The 22480-nt window shown below is 40.9% G+C and overlaps 1 protein-coding gene across 2 annotated transcripts in view; it reads left to right on the forward strand.

Annotated features, from left to right (window-relative positions):
* Cyyr1 (cysteine and tyrosine rich 1) overlaps positions 1–22040 on the forward strand; it is a 105847-nt gene extending 83807 nt beyond the window's left edge. Inside the window, exons 4-5 of one of the 2 annotated variants that reach the window (XR_005878854.1) lie at positions 11817–12308; positions 17837–22040. Coding sequence is in view for 1 of the 2 variants with exons in the window: in XM_005073915.4 (XP_005073972.1) it covers positions 11817–11980 (164 nt within the window). In the remaining variant the exon portion in view is untranslated. Of the gene's footprint in view, positions 1–11816; positions 16722–17836 lie in introns of those variants that run through there. The other variant, XM_005073915.4, reaches the window with a different exon arrangement.
* Positions 22041–22480: the final 440 nt, after the last annotated feature.

Here is a 22480-nt window from a genome sequence, read left to right on the forward strand (position 1 = left end):
GAGTGGAGCTATTAGGGAGTGTGGCATTGATGCTGGAGGAAGTGCATCCCTGCCTATGGGCTTTGAGATGTCAGGTGCTCAAGTCAAGCCCAGCGTTTCTCTTATAGTTGACCGTTTTTACTCATTTATTTTCCGAGGGTCCTGGCATCCAGGTCCCAAATAAATCCCACAGAGTCATATTCTTTCTTATGAGTGTCTGGCCTTAGCTTGGCTTATGTCTAACCAGATTCTCTTAACTCAAATTATCCTGTCTGTCTTTTGCCTCTGGGCTTTTACCTTCCCTATTCTATATTCATCCTGTTACTTCTTACTCACTGGCTTGCTGTGTGAGCGGGGTGGCTGGCCCCTAAAGTCACCCTCTTTCCCTCACTCTTCCATCTTTTCTACACAGATTTCTCCTCCTATTTATCCTCTCTCCTTGCCAGCCCCTCCTATCCTTTCTCCTATAGATGTATATCCAGCTGTTTATTAGACCAATCAGCACAGCTTCACGGAGTTAAACAAATGTAACATGAAAGAATGCAACACAGCTTTACACCATTAAATAAAAGTTCCACAGCATAAAAAAAGTGTAATGCATCTTCAGTTCATATTCCGCAATGCGCCCTCTTCCCCCTGCCTTTGGATCATGGTGTAGAGCTCTCAAGGACCTCTCCAGCTCTATGTCTACCTCCCTGCTACCATGCTCCCCATCGTGATGATAATGGACTAAACCTCTGAACTGTAATCCAGCCCCATTTAAATGTTTTCTTTACAAGAGTTGTGGTGGTCCCAGTGTTCACAGCAACAGAAACCCTAACTAAAACAGTATACCATCAGAAAAAGGTAAAAAGAATTGAAGTTGAGAAGGGAACATGTTGGGGAAATATGGGAAAGTTGGAGGAAGAAGAGTAGGTAGATACAATATATCTTATTGTATACCTGTATGAGACTGTCAAAAATAATGAAAACTTCAAAGAATGCCCAACAATAAAGATACGGTGAGCAATCTCTAAATTTGCTAGCTTCGTAGGATATTATTTTCTCACCCACACTCGTGTTCCTTCTCTCAGTCCCACGGGAAGAGGAACAACGCAACATACCTTGTAAGTGCATCCACTGCCAATCCTTCCTTCCTCTACCTTTCTCTGCTCAACATGAAGACGCACATTTCAGACGAATGTAGGAACAACATCCCCATGTGCTCTTCCTCTCCAGCATCCACTCACTCCTGTCTTCTTCCACACAGTACCAACCCTTTTACGGTTTTGTCATTTGCCCATGTGTTTAAAAATCGTTATATGCCATGCTTAGTCTCCATTCCCAATCTGCTTGTCTGCATTTAAGATTCATTTTATCTCAGTACTCACTGGACATATCACCAGAATACCTAATCACTATGCAGAAATGGACAAGCTGACTGCTACCTGTCTCCTCTTCTCTCTGCTCACAGAATACATTCCTCACCTTTCTAGTCTTTCAGCTCTCAGAGCAACATCCTGGAGTCAGCCTTGATTCTGCTCTTTATCCCAAATCGACATGCGCTCCACAAGGAAAAGGTCTCACTGGCATAGTGAAGATGTACTATAGAGCTGACTACTTCTCATAATGATAGGTAGACGCTGTTAATTTCCGGGTAGAAGTCCGCAGTGGTTTGACTGAGAATGGTCCCGAATTAGTATATACATTTGAATGCTGGGTCTGCAGTTGATGGAACTATTTGGAAAGGATTAGGAGACGTGGCCTTGCTGGAAGGGGTGAGTCACTGGGCATGAGCTTAGAGGTTTCAAAAGGCCAGCCATTTCCATTAATCTCTCTCTCTCTCTCTCTCTCTCTCTCTCTCTCTCTCTCTCTCTCTCTCTCTCTCTCTCTCTCTCTCTCTCTCTCTCTCTCTCCCTTCTCTGCATCCAACTATAGATAATAATGAGAGCTCTCAGCTACTTCCCTAGTGCCTTGCCTTCCTGTTTGCTGCAATACTCTACACCTTGCACCATGATGGTCATGAATTCTCCTCCTGAAACTGTAGGCCCCAATACTTTCTTTCTTCTAGAGTTGCCTTGGCGATGATGTCTCTTTGCAGCAATAGAAAAGAAACAAAGACAGAGTCACATGGACAGCCTTCACCTCTGCTGCTACAGCAGTATCCTAACTTGCCTTCCAGCACTTAATGTCTGATCCTTGATATCGACCCTCAAAAAAGTTGCCAAAGCAGCCCTTAAAGATAGATGTTGGGTGGAGCTGGGATGTGGTGGTGCACACCTTTAAAAGCCTTTAATCCCAGCACTGGGTAGGCACAGGCAAGCGAATCTCTGTGAGTTGGAGGCTAGCCTGGTCTACAAAGTGAGTCCCAGAACAGGCTCCAAAGCTACACAGAGTAACCCTATCTCCAACCCCATCCCAAAACAGATAAAAAAACATAATAATAAACAGTAGATGTTGGGTTATATCACTCTTCTGTACTCAGAATCTTCAAATGACACCTTATTTCCCCTACAGAAAGCCCAAAGCCAGTGGTCTCTCATCTTGCCCAATGCAAAAGACAAATGCTTCTTTTTGAGAGCCCAAATCACTCGGAGAATTATCCTCCCCTCACACAATCCTCACTTCTTTTTCATCACTCCCCACACTTTGGCGTGTGAAGTTCTGTTAACACAAAGGAGATGCTCTTATCTCAGGGTTTTGCTAAAATTTAGGTGTGCTCACGTCATTCAAGACTTAAAAGTCAATTGGCCCCCTCCCACCCCGCATCTGGTGCCCCCTTTTTCTGATCCACTTTTTTCCCCATGGTGCTTTTCGTCTTATAAGAGATCATATATTTTCCTACTGACTATCCATCTCCTGTTGGTCAGGGATCTTGATCTATTTCTTTCATGTCTCTGTTCCAAACATGTGAAACAAGACTTGACCCATGGTGAGGACTGGGTAAACCTGACTGGTGAATTAACACAACTCACAAGACTTGATTTTTTTCATTTGTTCAGTATCTAGGAAGCTGACCTAAAGTTCTGCCTAGGATTATGTAGGACTTACTCACTAAAATACAATTTGTGAGTTCAGATATCTATTTTGCTGATAATATTGTTGTAGATAGTATAAAGGTATGGATACTAAGAAAACTATAGCTTAAACTATATTTTACTCACAAGTTTCTCCATCAATGTCCACTTCCCCATGCCAATATATAATCCAAGAAAACAAAGGAAAGTCAAACAAAGACATTAATTGGAGAGAAGGCAGGAACTATTTTTCAGGTAGTCATTTTAGGTACACATTTGCTTGAATAAAAAAGTAAGACAATGTTTAATTAAAGTTAATTTTAAAAGTGTCTTATTCAGTATTCTATTGCTGTGAAGAGACACCATGACGACGGCAACTCTTACAAAAGAAAGTATTTAACTGGGGCTTGGTTACACTTTCAGAGATTTAGCCCATGTCAACATGGCAGGGAAGCAAGTCAACATGCAGGCAGATATGGTGCTGGAGAAGTAGCTGCTGGTATTTCATGAAATTCAGCATTTCGTCTTTCTGAAAACTGAAAATATAACTATAACTAAGATTTTTAAATTTTTATTTTTATCTATATGCATGTGTGTAGATGGGGTGGTAATTGGCCAGGTGTCATAGCAGCCAGAGGCATGGATTCCCATGGATCCCCTTTAAAACCAGTGTGCACTCATAACTACTGAGCCATCTGTCCATCACCAACATTAGAAAATTTTAAAGCGTCACTTTAGAGCACAGGCACGTGTTGGTTGCCTGAGGTTTGAGGCATTTGTTTTGTGCTCCATTTATATTTGGGAGTCAGCTCTTTTGTGTGTCCTCCTCCGAGGATAATAAAATTCCATACATGTGATAACACTCTATCTGAACTGCACGGCTTGTATCTTAGTATGAGAAGATATCTAAGTATCTAGCAATCTCAAGTTGAACAATGTTTTTGTTAAGTTGTTGAGGGTCAACACAATCAATTTTTTGAGTAGAAAAATCAAAGAGTTGTTTTGGGATTTTTTTAACTGGGGTTTCTGCAAAACATTGTTTGCAAGGACCATTGGTTCCTTGAAAAAAAAATTTTAAATCTCAAATCCACTATGATTGGTTAGTTAACTGTGGTATGCCAGCTGAAAGATGTTGAAGGCAAAAGATGCTGATCCCAGTTGTTTTCCTGTCTACTGGAACATTCTATGGTTTCGTTTTGAATAGGTGTGAGTGCAGTCATCTCACTGTTTCACAACTCCAGAGAGTCTGGGCTTTCCTCTTCATTATTTGAATTTCTTTCATGGATCATGAAATAGCCAACCTATAGGCTTTAAAATCCCCTGTCATCATTGAGACATCAACACGTGGTGCTAGAGAGATGGCTCAGTAGTTAAGAGCACTGATTGCTCTCCCAGGGGACCTGGGTTCAGTCCCTAGCACCCACATGGCAGATCACAACCCTCTGAAACTCCAGTTCCTGGTGAGCAGGTGCCTCACTTAGAGGCACTTAGAGGTTTGGTGGTTGGATATGAGAATCTTTTCTTCAGTTTGTTCCTATTTTCTTGGTGAAATAAGAACCAAGTCTTTGGCTGAGAGTAAAGCTTGAGGTGAAAGAGAATAAGGAAAGCAGAAAATGCATCTCTCAAAGTGGGATTATGACATGCCTAGCATAATACATGCTTTCTAAGCAACACCAGTGGCCAACACATGTAAGAAAGGGCCACTGTTTTAAAGTGAGATCAGTCTGATTGTTTTCTTGTCTAGTTGCATCAAGCTCCTACTTACAGATACAGGTAATTTAAATGTTGGACTTAATCAGAGCCTGGGTCCTGACAGGCAGTCATGTTGCTAGAGTTGTTACATTCAGAGCCTGTGCCCTGGCAGCCCTAACAAGCTATCCTCAGCCATCAGCCCTCAATGGGCCAATTAAACATACAATAATGAAAAGCAAAACAAGGATATCAATTCATTGTGACCTCACTGAGAAAAGGAACGAATAAAGGGTGCCAAGGATTTCTCCCACTCACCATCAGTCCATCTTTAGGCATCTGACATGAGGCTGAGATTAAATAAGCGCAGGAAGTGCACACAGCTTAGCAGCCCTGGCCAAGGCATTGTCCCACCCATCATTGACCCATTCTTGTCTTGGCTCTAGTCTCTCCTACAGAGTGGCATCACAACTTGCCAAAAATCATGTGAAATCTCTTTCCAGGAGACAAGTTCCTCCTCTGCCTGAGATCAGGCTTCAGACTTGTGTTTTCAAATAGAGTAGAGATTCCTGGGGAAAATTCTAATTCCTAGGGGTCCATGCCTTGACACCCTGACACCCTAAGACTCACACATGTCTCTCTTTAGGCATTCCTCCCACCATGGTTACTATAGGGACAGAATGATATAAGAGCATGAACAACAGATGAAAAGGAGACATTTGAGTAATGGTGCATAAATACCAGCTGATAAAAGACAGGCAGACAGAAGAGAGGTGACATAAATTTAAATTGCTTTCTTTAATTTGCCCTCATTATGGTAGAAGTCAACATAAGGACCAAGCTTAGTGAAATGAATATTCCAGAAAAATAAAAAGCAGAAATCATATTTCAAAATAAATATTTACAAAATATTACTATAACTGCTAGTGACAAGGGGGTCAAAAGGATAACTAAAAGCATAAAAGTCATAGGGATGACAGGCAGGCTCACAGGGATGCTTTAGTGGCCGGAAATGGTAGCAGATGTTGGGATGGATTGATAACTATGGGCCTTATGTTAAGTCCCCAGTGAACACACATTTGGACCAGTTACAGATATCTATAAGACACAGAAATAGAGAGAGGTTGGAAGTATTAGAATTCCATGACTTGTGTAATACAAACAAGCTCAGGATGTTTAAAAAGAAAATGGGGTCATGGTTTTAGAAATGGCTTTATCATCACAAGCACATGTATGTTCTGGCCCTGCAGGTTGTGGGATGAGGAGAAAAATAGTTTCTGGCTTGATAATGTGACAGAGGAAGCCATCTTTTGAGGGAAAATCAAATTTTAAAAATTTATTGTTATTGTTGTTGTTGTGTGTATGTGTGATATTTGTGTGTGCTTGTGTCTCAGTGTACATGTGGACATCAGAGAACAATTCTGTGCAATTAATTCTCTTCTTCCAGATTTTTGTGGGTTCTGGGGATCAAGCTTAGTTGCCAGGCTTGCAGGGAAATCACCTCTATTGCCTTGAGCCATCTTGTCAATGCAAAAATCAAATGTCTAACTAGAGATAAATGTGAAGGTACTGTTCACATCCATCCCCTTCTGATAACAGTCTTACATTCCTCTTCCTTCCCCAAACTCAAAAATTCTCTGAGCCTGCAGCAAATAGCTTCTCAACAGTTCATGTTTCTGTGAGAAGCGAACACGGTTAGGACTGTTGGAGATGCTGGATGACAAAGGGCTGGCTGTTCAAGCAGAAGGATTGACTTGAATCTCCAGGAGCCAGTGAAAAGGCAGGCATGGTGGCAAGTGTTTGTGTCCCAGGCTAGACTCCCAGGGGCTTGCTGTTCAGCTAGCCTGGCCCAGTCAATGGTAAGCTCCAGGTCTACACACACACACACACACACACACACCACAGAACAGAAACAGGAAAGACTGTCCTGGTTTTTTAGTTGAAGGGTTAAAGAACAAGAAGACACCAAGGATATTTCTAAGCACGGGTTTGTTTTCCACTGAGCACACAGCAAAGTGGGGGGAGGGGCCAGCTTGGGAAATTAGGCAGGCAAGGTGTGCAAAGTCCTCCTGCATTACAAGTCTAAAATGAAGCACATCCTAGGAGATTGTCCTCCGCGTGGTGACACAAGGGTGTAGACCTGAGCTGACTTGTCCTGATGCAATCTGAGAGGAAGGGGAACAAAGGTTCTAATATGTGTTAGCATCTTGAACTTTTGTGGAGGAGGAACAGTCGTTATTTGTGTGATGTGTCAGAGGGTGGGGCAGTGGGGCTACTGCCAGCCACTCAGGAGCCTTGTGTAACCTTTCTCCTCTGAGTGGGGCTCAGGAGGACAGAGGACAGTTGTCTTGTAGCAACAATACTAAAAATTGTGTGTAACAAGTTGACATAAATACATAAATTACATACATACAATAGCGTACACACACACTATGACACTATATGATTCACTAGTACTACCAGACAGTAAATTTACTTAAAATCAATAATAATTACAATAAGCTGCTTCTCGTTCAAACAGATATACTTGGTCCACAGAGACAAAGCAAGTAGATATTCTAACAGAAAGATAACACTACGAGCGGTATAAGGATTATTTTATAGGCCATATTTAGATATTCAGGTTAGCCAAGATTAACATCTTAGAAGAAAAAATAAACTTGACTGCATCTACCAAATACAAAACTGTGGCCCACACTTCAATAATCCTAGCACTTATTAAGAACTGAACCAGGAGGATCAGAGGTAATATGGGCTACATTGTAACTTTCTGTGGGTCTATGCTTCATAGAAATATCCTGTCTCAAGAAAATGTATAATTATATAAAATAAACAGGGTAAACTCAGAAGTAGAATGGTTATGAATCAGATATGTGAAAACAAGACTGATTTTATACTTTCAAATCACAGAGCAGTAAAGGCGAAAAAATGATATATACAACTTTAAACTTTGGAATGTCCAGAATTATGTAATAAAATAAGCAACCTTGACAAATTACTGTTTTGTTATTTGTTTGGTTTGGAGACAGAGCCTCACCAAATAGTCTTGAGTCACCCAGAACTCCCTGTGTCGACCAGGCAGGCGCGAACTTACAGAGATCTTCCTGCCTTTATCTACCCAGTGCTGAGATTAAAGCCATGTGCCAACACACCCAACTGACAAATTATTCTTAAAATTACAATATGTAATTTATAGGCTTATTACATTAATTATTCTTAACTCAAGGGCCCAATTTATAAGTTACCAGACCAAAACAAAGTGAATAAACACATGAACAGTCTGAATTTCAAGCACTAAAACAGAATACGGGTGCTGTAAATTCCAGCCTTGATCAGAGAAATGATGGGATAAGATATCTATGTTTTCTCACTTATGAATTTTCTAATACCAAATGACAGCCTGTCTGTGCCGTGTCCTTGTCTGCAGAGGGTTTCACAACTCACCATAGCAAGCATTTACAAATAGCAACACTTAAGCACTCTTTAATCCAGAAGACTGGTAGAATTTTATTCCAAAGACATCATCCAGAACAATGAAAGTCCCCTGTGAGAAGATGCTTGTCAGTCATTTATAATAACAAAGATGCTGATCTCAGAGGAGGTAAAATGGGAAGTGGAATAATATATACCCAGAAATGGTAACACACTGGGGAGAATACTCATCAATATAATTAGTGCTGTGACGTGAGGTGGCAAAGATGGTGTCATTTCATGTGACTTCCAAGGTGTAAATGCACCCGAGATACCAGTGTGACACCTCATTAACAAACTGAGGTGGCAAAATTCAGGACAATTTTCTTATGCATCCATCCATATTTTCTGCTCCTTTTGAATATTGAAAGCACTGCATTTCTTCTCTGAAATTCATATTTGACCTCAATATCCATTTGCTTATATATCTGCTCAGTCAGTTAGTTTTGAGACAGAGTTTAGCTGCATATACCAAGCTGACCTGGAACTCAGTTTATATCCCAGGCTAGCCTCAAAATCAGGATCTTCCTGCCTCAGTCTCCCAAATGCTGGGATTACAGACATGCACCATCATACTCAACATCTGTTTTTTAAATATTATAGACACTTATGGCTGACATTAAAGATGAATGTCATATTTACAGTACTTGCATCGGAGAATTAGAAAACCAGATATACAAGAGTTTCAAAGGTCCCATCCCTAGAAAGGCACACACTCATCTTCCAGAAACCATATGCCCAACTGAAAAGAACCAAACCCCTTAGGATTAATAGGAATTCTAATCCTAAGATCCCTTATGAGACCTTACTCTCACGAAGAAAGATAACACACACGGTCCATTATCCAGTATTGAGAAATGTCCTCCAGTGACTGTATTACAAAAGATAACACTGCTGTCATGGTTAATAGGACTCCCAGCATCATTGCTTTTTCACCAGAGTTCAGAGGTTCTGTGGTTGAAATAACACCATTTCAGAGCAGAGATTGCCATGTTCAACACACAGCAGCAGGAACCATACGGATTCTCACCAAAGTGTCCACAAGTGGCGGCAGAGCAGAGCACACATGCCCTTCAAGGGTGCAAAACCACACAGCATGGGTTCCTAACACACGACGAGGTGGAGGTAGTCTTGAGACTAGGTCAATCTGTGTTCCTCATGCCAGGGGTGGGAGAAACTTCACCATAATTACAAGGTGGAGCAGCCACCTGTTCATAAGAACCAGCATGGCTAAGTCACTTATCCAGACCCCCTAAATTTGGGTGTCAGTGAGAATGTCTTGGCAATCTATGGGGCCTCAAGTAGTAGATCAGTATTAGTCCCTGGCATACAAATGGACTTTGGGAGCCCATTCCACAAAGGAGGAATGCTCACCCTCCTTGGGGAGCAAAGTGGTGATTGTGTAGGGCATAGGAGGGGCAGGTAAGGAGGGGAGGGAGAGGGAGCTGGGATTGACATGTAAAACGAGCTTGTTTCTAATTTAAATTAAAAAAATAAAAAAATATATAATGATGTCCTTGTGATATATTCCAAAAAATGAGCTGTTTAAAAGAGCTAAAGAATATAGTATCAAAAAAAAAAAAAAAGAACCAGTGTGAGACCTAACAGTTTATGTGAAGACCATAGGGCCTCCCCTCTTGGTATACATGAGACATTTTGCAAACCTTTGTATCCATCATCTTATTTTTAATGGAGCAAGGAAATGGGCACAAAATCCAGAGGGAATGTGTATGCACTCCACAGAAATTACTCGGTTCTGTTATAGAAGTCAGCTTACAGTCAGGCAGGTCTGAGGGAAGGCTAAAGAAGCTTTGAGCATCTCCACTGATGTCTTCACTTAGCCAAGTTCCCTGACCAATGAAAGATACTTGTTTACGCTATGTACTAGGGAGGAGGGCTCTCTGGAACATGCAGTTTATTTAGGATGGTCTGCATTCCTCTTTTCTTGGGTTCTTAATTCTCTCTTCTTACTTTCTCTGTCTATCAGCAGGCCAGTAAATGACTCCCACCATCACGGTCTTTGTAAAGAGAGGCACACCTTTGAACTCTGATGAAAAAGTTTGTAGTGATTAAAGCCTCTGTGTGTGTGTGTACCTGTTAGTGGCTGAGGCCTCCTTTGTGCCTATCGGAATGCTGTTAAGTCCTGGGGGGGAAGATCAGTTTGCTGAAGTGCGAGCTGATCTCTGCTGTCACTGCAATGCCAGAAGCTTGGTGATTTAGTCATACTACTATGACATTAGTCTAGAGATCCATGCTGCATTTGTAGTGATCAGTTAAGACCTGCTGCTTCCCAAGTAGAATCCGGGTCCTGAAGATGATTTCATGAAGACATGGATGCATGTCAGCTCCCTGATGCCTTTCTCTCTTCCTCCCCTGGAGACAGGATCACTACATTATAAGTGTCCAGGAGAAGTCACTATCGAGTAGAGCGGATGTGATTATGAAACCCACTGACACACATCACAGTAAATAAAATTAAGACAGATTTTCAAATAAGATTTAGGAAACTCCAACACTTCATCTCCATTCCTAAACTTGTTTATCCTACATGTTCCGGAAGCCCTCGTGGTAACTGCCAATACTTTCATACCCTTCCACTCTTTTATCCTTTCCTACATAACCAATGGCCTCCACTTGGCCACTTGGTGTTTTATGAATATTTCCTCCTCAATGTCATGAAAGTCTTCTAGTTCGTCTTGTGTGATGGTCCATCACCTCGCATTTCTGCAGTCTGCCTCTGTCCTCTGCTGAGAGAATAGCTTCCCTAATCTGTGCTTCTAAGGACCACGAAGATACTTATGCATCAGTGTTTACTAGAACACTATTCACAGTCATAGTTATGAGACTGACCGGTGTCTAGCAACACAGAGGTGGACAGAATGTGGTCCATAGGCAATATAAGCGCATTGAGTCATAAAGGAGAATGAGGTCATGGTTTTTTTTTTTTTGGTTTTTTGGTTTTTTTGTGAAGAAATGGTGTGACAGGAGAACAACATACTAGGGGAATTCAGCCAGTCTCAGGAAGACATCGTGACTCTCGTTTGTGGTTCCTAGATTTCAGATAGAAACCTAACATCATGTATGACATGAAATCAGAATGAAACCAAGAGAATAGTAGCACGTGGGAGAAAGGGGAGGTTGGAGCCTATGGGAGGGACATGCTCAGTGTGCCATGTGGATTTGTATGGAAATGCCCTTTTATGAGCAGTATTGTGTTCAGTGAATATATGCAAGGAATACTTTTCAAGAAATAATTTTGCTATTTCTCTCCGACAGATGCCGCATCATGACATCAAGACCAGCCTGATGATGGGGAACCCAGTTCCTCAGGCTGGTTTCCCAGTCCTCCCTCCCCCGACTTGCTGCTGTAATGCAGTACTCTCCTGCTTCTGTACTTTCAGCCAAGCTTGAATTACCCTCTGCTTCCTCACTCTCTGCCCCTTCGGCGTCCTATTCCTATTCCCAAGGGACTGTCCGAAAGCCCCAACTCCAAACACCCTCACCCAGGGCACCACCTTACAGAGAGCAACACCCGTTCAGCCATACCTGTCCACATTCTAATCAAATGTTAATAATATTGAAAATATGTATTTCCCTTCTCAAAGTAACTAGCACAGAGGTTTAAAACGGTAACTGATACATTTCCTAAGTGCCTGATTTTTGTCTTCCTTTTCTTTTCAGTGGCACCACCCCCCTATACTAACGACCACGAGATGGACTATCGCGCAGACTTGCCTCCACCCTACTCTCCAACGCCACAAGCTTCAGCCCAGCGTTCCCCACCCCCTCCTTATCCTGGAAACTCAAGGAAACCATCCTCTTCCCACAACAGAATATGTGCCTAGCCATTCTACCCAGAACCAAATGCCTTAATTTAGAAACATGCAAAAAAAAAAATGGTTGTCTACTGATTAAGGACAGATACTGTCTCAGGCAGCATTGGAAGCCAGGGTTCCCGCCCTGCTCAGAGCTGACACTAGGTGGAGAATTCTGCTGGGTTCTCTGCAGACACATCGTAAGGGATCCCACTCACCGCACAGTCAGATTAAAGCAATGCGCTCGGCGGGTCAGCTGATACCCATGCTGCTTTAAGACTAGCTAGAGGAAATTTCAATATTAGAACCCCGAATAAAAAGAAGAACAGAAGATAGTCTGATCTCCATCAAGAAACAGGTATGTTCCGGATAGCTTTGGCAGAACAAGAATTGTTCAGTATTTCATTTGCCCACAAATATGTATGAAGCGCCTTAGAGTCTACTCCGTGCCTGGCACCAACAGCGGCACTGCACGGAAGAAACCGGAAGAGAACTTGGGTTTTAGCACAGGCATTACCTCATCTTGTCGCACTTTGCCCTTTAGCACTTTCCAGATGTTGCATTTTTTTTTTTTACAAATTGAAGGTTTGTGGTAACTTCCTATCTTCGTATCATATTTGGTAATTCTCACAAAATCTCAAATGTTTTCATTGTTGTTATTATGTCTGCTATGGTGATCTGTGGTCGGGAACAGTTGATACTGTTAATAGTGGTCTTCTGTTTTGTTTCGAACTCTGCACCTATAAGACAGTGAGCTTAGTACATTGATAAATGTTGTATGTACTTTGGGTGCTTCACTGGAAAACTTCTCCCTTCCCCTCCCTTTTCTGAGAGCAGTATTGAAATAAGGCCAGTTAATAAGCCAACAATGACCTCTAAGTGCTGAAGCTAAAAGAAAAGTCATACATCACTGGCTTTAAACTCAAAGCTGGAAATAATTCATCTTGGTGAGGAAGGCGTGTTCAAATCTGAGATAGATGGAAAGGCCGGCGTCTTATACCAGTTCATCCGCTAAGCTGTAAACACAAATGGAGATTTCCTGAAGGAAACTAAAACCGTCTCTCTCCGAGCGCATGAAAAGAAAGAAAAGAGAAAGCTGAACCATTGCTTATAAGGAGGACTCTAGTGCTGTGGGTAGCAGATCAAACAGCCACATTCGCTTCAGGCATAAAGCTTAATCCAGAGTTAGGCTCCAACTCTCTTCATCCTGCAAAGGCTGGCAGGGGCGGGCGAGACTGCTGTAAGAGAGGGGACTGAAGGAGCGGAGATCAGTTCCCGAAGTTAAGGAGAGAAGCTGCCTCTTCAATTCACAGCGGAAAGTGAAGCAGCAGGCACTGCTTTGTCGGCCTCGGCCTGCTAGCCCAAAGACCTACTTAGGATCACCCCATAAAGACGGCTGCAGTAAATCTGCATCGAGATACAAATATAGGACCCTACTGTTGGAAGGCATGCCCTTTAGAACTTCCACAGCCAGGGGAAAGAAGCCATCCTGACTCCAAAGCCTCCAAAGACAGGCTGGCTTTCTTGTTAGTATATATGACACAAATGGTGACTTTCAGATGAAGCCAATATTCAGTGTTCGTTTACTGCTCAAAACTCCTAGCACTCTTAAGAATATACTAAGTCTACTCTGTCTGTAATCTATAATTAGAGCAATCAAGTCAATTTTCAATGTAGTTTGGTGAATATTTTAAGTCAAGTGTTGGGACCTACTGCTCAGGGGAAAACAAGGTTTCTTTCAACATTGTATTGCTCATTGACAGTACACTGACCATCCAAGAGCTCAGATGGAGATGTATGAAGAGACAAAGATAGTTTTTATATTTACTTATGTTCCAACCCACTCTGTGTCCCATGGATAACATAAACTTCAAGCCTTATATATGATAAAGCCTTTTATACAGTCATAGCTGACATAGAAATGAGGTCTTCTGGATGCTTGACAAAATAAATTAGAGGCATCCTGGAAAGAACTCACCATTGTAGAAGCCATTAAAAACATCCATGATTCATGAAAAGAGGTCAGGATATCAATATTAATATTCTCCTGGAAGAAGCTGATTTCAACCCTTGTGCAAAATTCTGGTGGTTTTAAGACTTTGGTGGAGTAAGTACCTACACATATGATAGAACCATGAGGGAACTAGATGGAACTTGAAGATGTAACTCAGTCAGACCTCATAGTATCACTACCGATGAACAATGGCTTCCTATGGGTGAGCAGTGAAAAGTGGTTTCTTCGGCTGAAATATACTCCTGGAGAAAGGTGCTGGAGACAGAAATGAGATGATTGCAAAGGGTTTATTTTCAAGTTATTTGATAAGCCAGCAGCAGGATTAGAAATAACTACAAACTTAATGAAGACACACTGTTTATTAAAAGCTACCAAACAGCATCACGTGCTACAAATAGCCCTTTGGTGAGAAGTTTCAAGCATACAGCAGGCTTCACTGCACTTTTTAAGGATCTAACAGCCTTCCAGCTTCAGCAGCCACTAGCCTAATCTCTGAGCAGCTCTCACCTCTCCACCAACAAAAAGATCTGGACCCGCTGAAAGCTTGGGTGCTAGTTGGTGTTTTTTAGCAATAAAATATTTTTAATACGGTTATATACATTGCTTTGAAGAAACTTAATACACAGCAGTACAGTGTAAACATAGCTTCTATGTGCACTGGGAAACCAAAAAGTATTCATGTCATTCTCTTGTGAAATTTTCCTTATAAGAAAGACAAGCAGTTTCCCAGAGGACATGGAAGATGTGTTACTGATAGCAAGTAGGAGATCAAACCCATGCCATCTCTAAGATATATCTGTAAAAACAAACAACAAACAAAAAGCCAGTTGCAGCATCGTTGTTGACTAGATAGCTTCACTGTCAAGACTCCAAACAAGATTTATATGCAGTAAGGAAATATTCTAGAAAGGATAGTCAAAATGAATAGCAGATTAGTCCTTTTAGCTTCAATTTTTTCCTGTTTTAGGTTTGCGTGAAATGGCCAGCTGTGTCTCGTTATTCATTAATTTGATTATTTAAACAAAATCAAAGGTGCTCAACAGGTTCTGGGAGCTAAAATCTCCTTAGTTATTACTAACCCCTCCTAAAAACCACTTGGCTTTAGGCACTGGTGTAATGAAAATTGCTCCAACTGTGGAATAAAAGGTGAGAAACCATATTCCCAGGAATTTTATATCAGTAATAAAATGCCAGAATTTGACCATATACAACAGACTTTTTGAAAGGTGGAGATAAAATTTGATTTCTTTCTATAGAAATATGCTCAAATATGATAGCCATTTTTTTACATTTTATAAACTTTAAATAATCTATTCTTTTAGAAAAAATCATATAATTAATGGGAAAGGTAAGGAGGCACACTGTTATCTTTTACCCAAGTAGAGATTCTTATGAAGTGCTTACCTTCAAATATAAAAGCAGTCAATAAATATTTCAAACCTGCCATAGTCTACAGCAAGTGGCCTTAACATTTTTCCTTTTATGTGGGTCCTTTTGTGTACTTTTGAACTGTTTGCTGAACACAGGGGTTAAATGATGAGACCTTTATGTCACTTTAACAAGGAACCTAAAACAGTCAATGCAGTATCATGATTATAATTCAGTGACATCCCAAAATGACACTAAGAAACTTGGTAAATAACCAGAAGAAATACCTTACAGTATAAGTTGTAGAATCTGCCCTTGCAGTTGGGAAACAATATGAGTGAGTAGTGACTTTTATTGTAACAGATATCTGCATTAGAAATGTGTTGATCTGACTGAATATGGTCTTCAGTGAGGTATTAAGGCTAGATTGGTTTTGAATGACTTGCTTGGCTTGGGAGAGGATAACCTTAGGAAGACTTGAAACCTTCAGGGGTTCCTGGCTGTTCAAGTATGTGGCTCCCTGCCTCGCATGAAGTATTAGCACAGTGTTGACTGTGCACAGGCTTTGATTTATTTTTCATCTGCAAATCTGATTAGTCTCTACTACTCTACAGCTATTATTCACAATGCCAAAGTCTCTGGGGTTTGATAATCTTGCTTGCAAATGCACTACACATTCCTAATTTTTAAAAAAATGGAGAGGCAAGTTGTTTGAAATGGAACACTCACCTTTGCACTAATATAGACCCACCATGTGCATCCTATGTTCTAGAAATACTACCTGCCAGGGAACCATTTCTACCCACATCATCTCTCTTTGAGTTGTTTATGACTTCCCCTAGTGTATAGCACAAACCTATACATTTACAATACAGGAAGGGTTTTACTGTTTTTATTTAATGTCATAACATAAGTGAATATATCATAGATGTTTAAAGTTCACTGATTTATATTGGAGAAAAACAGTATTTGATGTAAAAATTTGGATTATTGCTATTTAAAAACTAACATTTACTATGGCTAAATTTTCTATAATAAAGAATAAAATGAGAGAACTTATAACAAAACTGCACTATAACTGTCTTGTGCCATTATTCTCCTGTTCTATTTCTGCTGACTTAGCCTTTTTTCTCTGCACGAGAAATAGGTCTGGAGCCACACTGACTTTTTAATCCTGTCCCTCACTTGACTTGAGGAAGGCTATTTTATCACTGGTAGCTAAATTTCTACTCTATGAAATATGAATGATGTAATAGGCCTCAATGAGTTTTCTGAAAACTGGATGAATATATGCAAAAATTCTAACTTGGAGTCTGAGACTTGGAAAATATCCTATCCATATGAGCCCAAATTAAAATTTAAAACTATGCAATAAAATTACAGCCTCTATACCTGTGTGTTTACATTTAAATGAATTGAAATTGAATTAAGTGAAATATATTCTTCCGTCTCACTAACCCCGTTTCAGTGATGCATACGTAGCCTGTGTCTTAGTTTGGGTTCTATTGTTGTGAAGAGACACCATGGCCACAGCAACTGTTATAAAGGACAACATTTAATTGGGGCATGCCTACAGTTTCAGAGGCTTAGTCCATTATTCCCATGGTGGGAAACGTGGCAGCATGCAGGCATGGCGCTGGAGAAGGAGCTGAGAGTTCTACATCTTGGCCACAGGCAGTCGGGAGTGATCTGACTCAAGCTTCTGAGACCGTAAAGCCTGCCCCCACAGTGACACACTTCCTCCAACAAGGCCACACCTTTCAATAGTGCCATCCCCTATGGGTCAAGCATTCAAACATGTAATTCTATGGAGTCCATTCCCCTTCAAGCCACCATACCTTGTGTGGACCATGTCTGTCATTCTAAACAGTGGTACACTAGAAAGACCTGTGAAAACTGAGGTAACAAGGAGACTCTAAAGAATTTGATCACCTCCAACTATAGAGTTAATTGCAATGTCCTTCAATACTTTGGGAATAAATTATTGCATTGCTAAAAGGCTTTGCTGTGCAGAGGCCCATGAGCAATGATACCCTCTCGACTCCTTCCAAGAATGGAGATGGGAAAGCTGTTTCAAGAGTTAGTGAGCTAATGGCCTGAGATAGACCGGGTCTCATGTTGGAATCAGTCAGACAACCTCAGTATCTGCTCAGAGTCAAATGCCAGCTCAGCTCTGGACATCACAGGCATGTGCAGGGCCAGCCTCGCCTTCTTAGAGTGCATGAGTACATTATCCCTTCTGTTTTCTATAGTCTGCTAGCCCCTACCAAATAAAAAACACATGTCATGCATCTTCACTACTCCAGTCTTGTCTTTGTCTAACAGAGTCCATCTTGACAAACTTTGTTCGTAGATGATGTAGGTCTAGCACCCACAATATACTATCAGTATCAATGTGTGGAGGAGGGGTTGCTATTATTTCTCTTTGTTTTTAAATTGTTGTTGCATGGATTCATTGTTCATGATATTTTGTTGTTCTGTTTTGGTTTTTTTTTAAACACCAGATTATAAAGCCCCAGGATCCCATGCTAATCACCACAGAGGTGCCTAAAGACTTCCACCTTTCAATCGGAGCCTGCTTGGAAAGTGAAATATATATTAACTGGTTATAGACATGGACCATAAGGAATACGACTGTTTTCATGATGGTCAATTGCACTGTTAGATTTCATTTCAAACTGTCAGCATCTCCAAGAAAGGAAAGTGACCTAGGTTGCTAAAATGTTTATCAGGCATCCTGCTTTTTAGCCTCTCCAAGCCTGACCCCATCCTTAATACCCCCCTCACATTGAGAAAGGAGCCCAGCTTACAAGTAGATTTCTGTTTCAGTCTTGACCATGTATTAACTATATGTTCAGAGCCGAGTATATGTGTGTAACGTATATATCATCACTGTCTTTCAAAATATCATCAACATCATCAGCATCACCCTTACCAGATTGTTGCAGTTAATACAAGCAGTGCATGAAGGACAACTGTCCCACAGACATTTTCTAGGTTGGTGACTCAGACAGACATTAATGCATACACAGATTCACTTTCCCTCTTTGTAACCCACCCAAGGCCAGGCTGCTTTTATAACTAATGTTATAATTAATTACCCGTGGCTGTGTAACAACATACCCCAAAACTGAGTGACATGAAACACCATATCTCCATTTGAACAGACCAGGACTCTAGGTCTGCTGTGTCGTCAAGCCAGAAGCTCTCCCAAGCTGCAGCACAACTGAAGAAGTCTGCTTCAAGCTCTCTCCCAGGCAGAGCTGTTGGCAAGAGTCAGTTCCTTGAAGGCATTTGGATTGAGGATGCACACTGGCTATTGACTAGAGGCCGCCTTTACTTTCTTACGGTCCTGGGCTCCCCACGGAGCAAGTTGATGACAAAATTCAAGTATGTAGAGTACCAGAAGGACTGGAATCACAGGGTTTGGAAGCTTCAACCATCTTGGAAATGAAAGTCCATAATTTCTACTATAGCTATTGCTTAGAATCAGGGTACTGGATTCAGCTCCCATAAAGGAATCACACCAGGGTCCAGAAAGAAAGAGGTGTGCCAGGGGCCATCTTGGTGCTCTTTCCCACAAGCCAGGCTTTTTATTACATTCTCCTGTGACTGCTATTTGGACTTCAGATGATGTAGAAAAATGAATGTTCCCTTCCAACAGGAACATAGCGACTCAACAGCTAAAGGAATCCCAGGGCTATGTCCAGGGCCCAGCTATAATCAAATTGCTTTTATTGAAGTGACAATAGTAGACAGAATCTGGCAACACTCAAAGGCCATGCTCACTAAATGCCACATTCCTAAGCAATATTGAAAGCAAAACATGAGGCTTGTGTTTCTCATAAATTTCATCTATGGTCTGCATGTTACCTTGGCTGAGGAAGGAGTACACTACATACCACTCACCTCCACAGACTTGTCTCAGCACAGTCCCAAATTCCAACCTTTTGTTTTCAATTCATTCCAAGATGCATATGTAATCTTCACCAAGAGAACTCCCAGACGAGTTTCCAGAAGAATGTTCAGAGACCAAGTTGCTCCTTAGAAACAGTAAGCCCAGGAAAGTCTTGCGACCACATGCCTTCTCTGCGGCCTACGGAACCATCAAATGGCTCTCAAACCTGCTAGGCCTCTCCTCTTCTAAGCCACGATGAGTGACTTCTGGATGTGGAGAGACATCATTTCCTCACATGTATTTGGCTGTGTGTGGTGAATGAATGAGAGACCTGGACTTGATTCCATGGCCTGAAACATGGACGTTTTAATTTCCTCTGACTAAAATTGGGAGACATAAAACAAGATGAGATGATTGCCCTTTCTGTAGCTTCTCATAAATGACTCCCTGGTAGTCACTTTGGAAGCAGATCTGAGTTCAACACCTCTGAACATGCCTCAGAAAACTTCTCTGTGCCCTTCACGCCCATGTGAACATAGAGCATTAGTTTCCTTACCTATTGGCCTTCTGATTAGATAACTCTCTTGCTTAGTCTGTGATATAATACAAGATGTCACTAAATAACCCAAACTCTGTTGAGACTTTAGGAGTTTTTTTTCAGTCAGAATTCATTGTAACCCTTCTTTGCTTACTTTTGTACCCATTTTGTATTCTTCATAATCAGGATTATCCATCTGTCTCCCCTGTGACCTAAAAACTCTTTGAAAGCAAAAACTGTCTCTTGGACATTGTAGTCTCCTGGAACAACCATAAATTTAGAATGTGATACAGAGCAGGGTGATAATATCTGGTCAGCTAGATATTTGACATTTTAAAATATTAAGATTGAGTTGGAGTGAGAGCTCAGTTAATAAACTACTTGCTGTGCAAGCATGAGGACCCTAGTTCAACCCTTGTAACTGACATAAAAGAAAAAACTAGACATGGTAGCACAGGTATGTGACCTCAGCACTGGGGAAACAGAGGAAGGCAGGTCTCTGGAGCTCACTGGCCAGCATGCATTGCCCCAATGAATGTGAAAGACTCTGTCTCCAAAAACAGTGTGGATAGCTCACAAGGAATGACACCTGAGACTGTCCCCCAGTCTCCCCCTACAAGCAAACTCTTGCGTGTCCACCAGATACATACTTGGGTACCCACAAACATGAACCCATATATGCAAACTCATAAAAACTGAGATTTCAGTAGATGAACTAATAGTAGACAGAATATTCTGCACGGTGTCCAGCATCTGAGATGTGGATCAAAGAGATGGACCAATGCTGGAGGCTAGCAGTTTTTAGCTGATGACACATATCTATCCAGACACAAGTGAATTGCAGTGCTAAATACAATGTACATGTCTGTCCGTGTAAATGAAGGTACTTATTTTGACTGACTCCTTTAAAAGGAATAAAAACTACATGCAGGCTAGAAAGAGTCACTTGTCTAATTCTTAAAAATTGATGAGTTTCTCATATTTTACATAAAAAATAATTGCTTCATCGTCACATTTCATAGGACGGATTCTAATGTCACTCAGACTTAGCTACAGTGTACAAGCATTTGTACTGAAACGAGACACCATGATTCTCTCATTTCCATTGCTTCATGTTGAAAAAAATGGAATCTTCTGAAAAGAAGCAAAATCAGTTAAAACAGGACAGAAACAAGGAGCAAATGGAAAGCAACTTTTGTTATTGAGTATCTGGAGATCAATAATGGATTGACTCACATTGTTAAGTGCAGAAACACCCTTGTAAAATGATTCCCAATAGACTCTTTCCTACAGGTGTCATGCTACATAACAACAATGACAATGCCTCTTTGTGTGTGTGTGGGGGGCTTGTATGTGTACACCAAGTGCTATTCTAACACACTTCACATTCAAACTACATTTGACCCTGCCGAACTCCATGTGGTATGGACTATGAATGTCCTTGGGTTTTCACAATTAAAAACTATACTATGTGACTTCACAGTTAAAAAGAAAAAACATTCCTTTCAGCAACAATGAACTGAAAGAATGAATTCTTTCAGTAGAATAAACAAAAATAAGTAAATAAAAGGATATATCCAGATTTGCTCCTGTTAAACTTTGTTCTTGGTAGAGTCTTGGGCCTGGGTGGGAGAGGCTTGAATTCTGAGTGAATTCCTGCACATGTTTAAACAGTTTTAATGACTCACATCCTTCCATTTGTTCATCCTTTGCAATTCTTCCTTTTGCTACACTAGTTCCAGTTTTTATAACAATATGGGAAAGACAAGAGAGTCATTGGACTCTTTCCTCTGAGGCAGCATTTGGGCCCACTACTCAGCTTTAATAGATAATCCCACCTCGGTTGCCTGCTACCTGAGTGTTAGATACCACAACTGTCTAATCTGTATGTCCTAGAGTTTTAATTATGTACAGCCAACTGTGACCCAAATATGACAAATGGAAAATTCCAGAAATAAACAATTCGTTCGTTTTGCATTATGCTCTCTTCTGAGAGATACGATGAAAACTCACTCGTCTTGCTACATCTCACTCTGGCCATGAATTCTTCATCTGTCCTGCATCCCCAACTGTATGCCGCTTGCTCACTGGTCACTTAGTAACAAGCTATTGACTGGTGTAGTGAAGCAGTGTTTGTGGTGAAATAACCCCTACTGTAATTAATAATGGTCCAAGATACAGGGGGACTGTGGCTGTGGCTGCTAAGTCAGATATGAGCAAGACAAACTTAAAATGCTTCCTTTAAGTGAAAAAATAAAAGTAAGATGTTCTGAGAGACTGCATTCATATAACACTTATTCCAACATGCTATTATACTTATTCTAACTTATTGTTAGTGTTACTTGCTTACTGTGTCCATATTATCAATTAAACCTTATCACATGTGTGTGCGTACATATCTATGTGCATATATATCATATATATATATTTGATAGGTATAAACAAAGACTACATAGTTTAGTGTTATCTGTGCTTTCAGACATCCACTGAATGGCAGGTCTACTTTGTCTAAATATTCCTGTGAAATTTGTAGTTGACATTGTGTTACTAATTTTTAAAGTTCCCCACTCCCTACAGTCCATGCACTGGTGTCTTTTCTCATCCTTTAGAAGACTTTTCTGGCACTCCATTTGACTAGGTCTCCAGAAACTCTCTTGTGGCCCATTCTATGTTCTACTCAAAGATGTAGACATTTAACCAAATGCGCATCAT

This window comes from Mesocricetus auratus, unplaced genomic scaffold (assembly GCF_017639785.1).
Source record: "Mesocricetus auratus isolate SY011 unplaced genomic scaffold, BCM_Maur_2.0 Super-Scaffold_100008, whole genome shotgun sequence".
Lineage (NCBI taxonomy): Eukaryota > Metazoa > Chordata > Mammalia > Rodentia > Cricetidae > Mesocricetus > Mesocricetus auratus.